The following is a 7,244-nucleotide window of genomic DNA, read 5'->3' as shown; positions in this document are numbered from 1 at the left end:
GGAACCTTCTTTGTGAAAAACAAGGTTTTGGAAAAACGAAGAAAAAAATTCACAAAAGAAATCTAATTTCCAAATAATTGTAGGAAATATAAAGTTCAAACTAAGTACAAAAAATCTGCAAAAAAGAGACTCAGAGTGGCGAGCAATATGACCAAGAAGTGAAAATTTAGTTCTACAACAAAGAAGGAGGTGTTGCATTCTTATTGGTGGATCGTTGTCTCATACAACCCAGCAACAGAGTAACTGAGTGAGAAGGGACAAAGCCAAGGAATAAGAACATGCCAATGTAAAAAAATAAGGAAACAAATGTCTGCCAAAAATTAAGGGAAAGTTAGGTAGAGTGCCTATGTAAAATATTTTTCTTCTGTGTAATGACCTTAATCTAAACTATTTTGAATTTCGTTGGTATTTTTGTAAGCCATGAATTTATACAGCTGGGTGTCTGGCCCAGATGGCACCCTTAACGGACGAGCATGTTCAGCAATATGATTCAAACTTGCATCCCTAAAACTGCAAGTAAATTACCCTCACCACCAGGCCAAGCCAAGCTCTGCCTCTGAAAGAAGAAGAATGGAGAAAAGATAATACAAAAGGTTAGTGAGGGTAAGGTTAAGGCATGAAAATTGGGCTTCAGAAAGAGGTACAGAAGATGAAGGACCCAAACCAAACCCTAAGTCTGAAGAAAAAACTCAAAACTGTCTAGGAGGCAAAAAAAAACTGTATCCCGATTATAAGTCAAAGAATAAGTCAATCTGGCAAGGAGGACAAGGCGTGGTGGAACCAGAGTGAAGTTGGAACAAAAATGTTCAGCATAGACTTGGATAACAGGAAAAGGAAGAAAATAATACTCTGAAGAAGGGGCTGAATGAGGAAGAAAAAATAAAGAACAATAAGAAACGAGAGAGAGAGCAAGAAGGTAACATATCTGAGAAACCATGTCAAGAAAAGACATATAAGGTCGAGGTAGATCCACAAAAGCACTAGAAGAAGTGTTAGCAAAGATAGGTGGTGGGAAAAAGACTCAAAATCCTTATGTCACGTATGGGATGCATAAGGGGAGGGATGTTTATGTCAAGTTCAGAAACAGGCCCAGACCTCATGTAAGACTCCACTTCCTGTCATACAATATCTGTCACATCCTCAACAAAGAAGCACTCGATGCCATTGTAGTAATATTTCCATAACAGTGGGGTTCTCTAAGATACTTCCACAACAAAATATGTATGTTGAGAAATCTCTTGCGAGTGAAAAAACACATCTGAACACACGAGACTCAAATAGAAAAGTGATAATTGAACAATCAGTACAAAGGGAGCCAGCTACATTAGGAGGCAGTGGAGAATTGTAGCATGCTCATTTGCATGAAACAGTGCAGCAATACCACATGGAAACGTGATATTAGATGGAAGCATCAAGACTAATGGTGAGCAAAAAAAGCTTGCATATAAAGAGCTGCATTTAATTGGGGAAACTAGATGCAATCGGAAGTTACATATCATACTGGAAACTAACATTAATTCTAAATCTGTAGGTAATATCACTTTTTATGAAGAAATGGTACCAACTACAAATAGTATATGATTCAACGTGTGTCTTTAAATATTTCTCATCAGCAGAAATAAGACAAAAATATATATATAATTTTAAAAATAATACTGGACATAGTTAACATTTACTTCATGAATACATGTAAAATAATTTATGATTGATTACAAAAATATATCAAATTGGACTAGAGTGGTTGCACAAAACTATACTTTGATACCACAATTAAATTGCTGAAACAAAACTTATCACTAGAGTTAGAACTGGTAAATTTTCTTGAGCAAATCTAAAATGGTATTTAAAATCATTGTACCTTTTTGTTTTTTGTTTGATAAAAACTAACTTCCAAGAACTACATATAAATAACAAATCATACTTTGGCCATAATATTTAACACGATAAATGGCAAAAAACTAACACACACACATTACAACCAAGCACAGTATATAATATTACACCTTAATTACAGTTTGAATTATATTTAACCAATTTTACATGCCATGTGAACATTACTGTTACATTTGTTTTCAGTGCTAATTTTACAAACAGATCACTGAACACTGAAAATAGTCTAATTTTAATGAGAAACTTAATATACAAAGCATGTATCTTCACAAGTGAGGTGTTAAATCATGATCACTCTGCACTAGCATAAGGCATCAGTTTCTTTGTATTGTCAAGCACTCACCATCCGTCGGAAACCATATGAACAAAAAGAACTGCTTTGTTGTGAATATGTTTAATAGACACATAATTAAAGTCTGCTCTGATGTCCAATCACTAAATAAGACAACCTTCTGTAATCATTCAAGGCTACTGCTTATTTTTCTTTGGAGGCACATAAATTTCTTTACAGACCCAAAGATCAAGCAGTTTTTTTGCACTTTGTAAATCTTATACTAAAAATAAAATTGTCACATGTTCATATAAACTACAATTCCTTGATATTTGACTATATTGTAATGTATCTCCAGATATTCTTAACATTATCAAGCCCTGTTCTGAGGACCATAGTCCATCAAATACTGTAATCTCACTGGGTGCTAAACCACTAACCCTCATTCTGAATATCTTTCAAGAGGTCTGAGAAGAAACAAATTTTGACACTACTGGCGCTAAGGGCAATGGACAGATTTTCAGTGTACTAAATCTCAGTTACATATTAAATATAAATCCAAAGTCTTCATTATATTTTTTGTATCCTATCAAAGGAAAAATATGTTTTGAGTCTTCTGATTATTTGTAAAATTCTCCTGAACTGTGGGCAGATATTTGCTTCAGAAAGTTTTTTTCAATGGTTTTAACATCTTTTCAGGATACTATTAGATTTTTCAGATTGGAGATCCTGGCTAGAATATGTATCTTCTTCATTTCCTGGAAAAGTCTCACAGTGATCAATTTCTTGTGTATGAGAATTAAGCCCAAAGGACAAGTCCATTATTCTGTGGTCAGGATGTTTCATCACATCTGATGACAACTGCACTACTCCTGTTTCATCAGTGACACTTATCTGAGGATAGATGAACGAAGAAAATGAAATGTTTTCACTCATGTGTTCATTTTTAGTTAGTTCTAATTTTTCAGCATGTTTACAGGTTGAAGATTGGAGCTGACACTGTTCAGTTATATCTTCCTGAATCATGCACAGATTTTGAAAGGTTGTTGGAGAAATGTTATGATGAGGCTGGCCAACTAACTCTTGTAAATGAGGAGCAAGAGAAGGCAAGTTCATAAGAGATTCAGGAAAAGATATTGGAGGGGACACTCTTTTATGAGGTGATGCCATTCCTGTTACTTTGCTGCATGTAGGGGTGTCAATAACTTGGAATGATGAGTAAGTACTGTCAGTTGAACCAAATCCAACAGGGCTTCCTTGACACTGAAGCTGCACAGGACACAGAGTGTAGGTGGAATCACTAGAAGATGACTTATGAATAGGGGATCCAGATATAGAAGGAGGTGAAGAAGTGGACATTTGAATGGGTGAAGTCCTCAACAAAAACTTCTGCTGAACATGAAGCGAGTGACGTCGTTGCAATTCTAGTTGAACCTGAGGATCCACAATACCTGCATGTTTCTAGTTAAAAACAATCATATGAAATATATCATCTGTTTCTACTATTAATACTGTGCTGATTAAATATCATCGTATGGTTGAACAATCTGAGCCTCAAATCTTTTGTGTTATCTTGTAATCATATATTGGAAAAAAAAAGGGCTACCAAAACCAATAACTACTTGATTGAATTACACAGTTAGTCAGGAATCTATCTTTTCCTTTCAATATTGCATTTCCATTACTACAAGTCTCATTATCTACTGTAATCAGTGGCTTAAATATCAGACTAGTAGACATGGATCATATATTGAAATGTAAAACATTGCAGTAATATTTCTAGAAAAATATTCAGAAATAAATAAAACAAAATATAGTTGTTGAACTTATCTTAGTCATATCTTCTCACTCAAATATATCAAATTTTGTTCTTCAAAAAAATCTGTTTGTGGGTAACAATAAAGTATCTTGTGTAGCATTTTAAATTTGTAAATATTCACATCTATTGTGTATATTTAGTGTAATGTACATAAAACCTTATACACAATTACAGTATTTTGTTGAATTATTGTTTTCAGTCATGATAAAATATTGACACAACTAAAATACAAAACTCATTTTATGTCAATCAATTATTAATCACTTCTCCTCTCAAGGTATATTATGGATTACTTGAATTAATATGACTAAAGATTTTAGTTATACTAAACTAACTTCGTTAACACAATAAGTGTATTTAGACCTTGTATCAGGATATTAAAGGGTTGAAAACAAGAGAGGACATTACAAGATAGGAAAACTTAGAGATGTACATGCAGGTAACAACAAAAATTAAACAATAATTTAAGGTCTCATCTATCATTTAACATCCTGATACAATTTTATTATTTTACGAACACAACTTAATTGAACTCGTGTGTTAAACCATTAACAAACATGAAGTTGTATATGCATATTGTTCTAGACTTCAACTATAGCAAGTTGAGCATGATTTTTTTATATTATGAATGATTATATACATTCTTCCCGAAAACATGATATTATTACACTGTGTACAAGCCCCTAGAACATGCAGTCAGAAAAGGGTGTGCAAATGAAACCACAACTTAGTAAAAAATGGTTTTAAATATGATGTACTTAGATTTGTAATGATTACACGTGTATGGTACATGGATTTCTGAAAACATTATAACTTTACATTAAAGCACAAAAGAAGTTGACAAAAAAAAAGTTTTTTTTTCTTAAAGAAATTAACATTTAGTTTCATTATCAAAAAATACAAACCTAACATTATTATGACAAATGTAGTGAAACACATAACGATAGTGAAAATTAATGATTTCCAATACTTAATTAGGCCTGACATGGCTTGGTGGTTAGATTACTCAGCTTGCAACCTGATGGTCAGGAATTCAAATCCCCATCACACTGAACATGCTCCCTCTATTAGCATAGGGGTATTATAATGTGACTGTCAATTACATTATTCCTTGTTAAAGTAAAAACCAAGAATTTGCAGAGTGTGTTGTTGACTAGCTGCCTTCCCTCTTTTCTGTTACTGCTAAATTTGGGATGTCTAATGCAGTTAGCTCTCAAGTACCTTTGCAAGAAATCTAAAACAAACCAATATTTAATTACACTTATCAATAAAATATTTTACACTGAAAAATAAACTCTGGTAAAATTACTACTGACATAAAACACATCAAAAACAACAATACAACTTCACAATACAAAACGTGAAGCATGCATATATCATATAGAAAAAGTTACATTTCCCTATAATGACAATGTATTTCTGATAATACATTCCTCCGTTTGCATTATAGTTTTTTCATGACAAAAATTACTCTTTTCTGCTCATCTAAGCATTGGTATGAATCTTACCTCACTTGCTCCAGCCTTTATACCCCACTATATTGCCCATAGCAAGTTAAATCTTGTGATTCTCTCCACTTACTTCAATGCGGCCCTATCCCAGATCAGTATATAAGCTCCCCCATTATTAATTCTAACTCATATTTTCAAGACTGTACAACTTAACAGACCCAAACACCTGCCATCATGTGGTGGGAGAGGAGGTATTATTACAAATACATTGTTGGTATAAGATAATATTAACTTCTGAAACACTTCTCACACTATAGCTAGAATCCCACATTGACAAGGTGGAGGGGCCAGTGAGGGCAAGATCCACACAGAAAAGAGGTGTGTAAAAATGAGATATAGTAATAGCACACTAGTGGGGTCCTTACTACTTCTGGAACAGGTATGATCTTTGTCCGGAAAACATGAAATCTAATTCCTAGGCAGGAGAGGCTGACCAACCACAAAGGTAAAATATTAACACTGTGAGAAGAAAGCATCAATTTAGGGATAACTATACCAGAAACAGCCAACACCTGCAATACCAGAAGCTACTGGTCACAGTCAGTTGGCCAGCTGATGTACAGATCCCCCACACTTGATGAAATATTGTACATAACTTGCGGCCTTCCCATTCTCATCTCATCATCGGGACTATAGTGCTGTGGACCCAAAGCGAGATCCAAGGCATAATGGCTAGGGCATTAGAACCTCAGTGTTGTATTACTGGATCCCAACCTCAATGTTACAGAGTGTTGGATGTTGAGCCACTGAAATTACGAAGAGAAGGCAAGCAACACAAAAGTGGAGAAACCTTCACCCAAACCCAAAAAGCACAAGATGCAACAAACCAAACTTGGAATTATGGGACCTTTCTCATCTCACTCAACCTGAAGAAATAGAGATTAGCCATCCTAGGATTATGAACACAAATCCTAACTCTCCAGCCTAAGAGACAAGGCAACACCTCCAATCAATGGCACAGGAATCGACTCTCCATGTGCAAAATTACAAGGAAGGCCATCTTCCATGATCATCAAAATGAAGATAATGACCAAAATGAAGGGCCTCGCTCAACTCAACCAGATAACTAAGCGTCATCTCTGAACCAGAAATATGAGGAGGCTCCCACATAGGCTGGTTCTGTTTCCACCATACATCTGGGAAAACCATCCAGGGATATTCATAAGAGGGCACCCAGCTTTGCTCTCTTTTCCTTGAGTGGAATAATGAGTTCAAGCATCACTGAGGAGGAATAGACCTCTGTTCATCACTCAGGCAACTGAAAACTGGGAGTGATAAAGACTCCCATGCTCCATTAGGAGAGAAGAGGGGATAACTCATGTTGAGGAGTCCTGAGGAATGATGCTCCGGAAATAGTGCAATAGGCAAACCATGTTCCCTATTTTGAAAAGCAAACCAACCCCAATTTATTCAATCCATAGGTCAGCAGGAATGAGCAAATCCCCTTATGCTATACTCATGATAGTCCATGAGTGGTGGTCCAGTAGTGTATATAAAATTGTTTTCCATCCAGAAAGCCACAAGGTGGTCTTATACAACACCCCATCTCACCAGAGCTACCAGGAACATTTTTTATCGGTCTACTGGTAGCTAGAGCAGATTTGGAAAGAAGCACACCTGATCAGGCAACACTCACCACTGAGAGGGAAATGATGTGAGGGTCCCTTGAAAAGAATACAAATAAACACAAAAGAAATGAAGTCACTCACCAATCTCACAATGTAACTAGTGCATTGAGAATAGCGGGGGGGGG

At 35.4% G+C, this 7,244-nt stretch overlaps 1 protein-coding gene across 3 annotated transcripts in view; it reads right to left on the bottom strand.

Annotated features, from left to right (window-relative positions):
- Positions 1-49: 49 nt before the first annotated feature.
- Positions 50-7,244, bottom strand: part of LOC106466904 (serine/threonine-protein kinase SIK3-like) — an 80,643-nt gene continuing 73,448 nt past the window's right edge. The window contains exon 15 of one of the 3 annotated variants that reach the window (XM_022394980.1): positions 50-3,622. In XM_022394980.1, coding sequence (XP_022250688.1) covers positions 2,846-3,622 — 777 coding nt within the window. In that variant the 3' untranslated portion in view covers positions 50-2,845. The remainder of the gene's footprint in view (positions 3,623-7,244) is intronic. The other 2 variants (XM_022394981.1, XM_013927211.2) reach the window with 2 other exon arrangements.

The sequence above is a fragment of the Limulus polyphemus genome, unplaced genomic scaffold, assembly GCF_000517525.1.
Source record: "Limulus polyphemus unplaced genomic scaffold, Limulus_polyphemus-2.1.2 Scaffold2419, whole genome shotgun sequence".
NCBI lineage: Eukaryota > Metazoa > Arthropoda > Merostomata > Xiphosura > Limulidae > Limulus > Limulus polyphemus.
The sequence above is the reverse complement of the archived record's forward strand: the minus strand, read 5'-3'. Positions and strand labels throughout refer to the sequence as shown.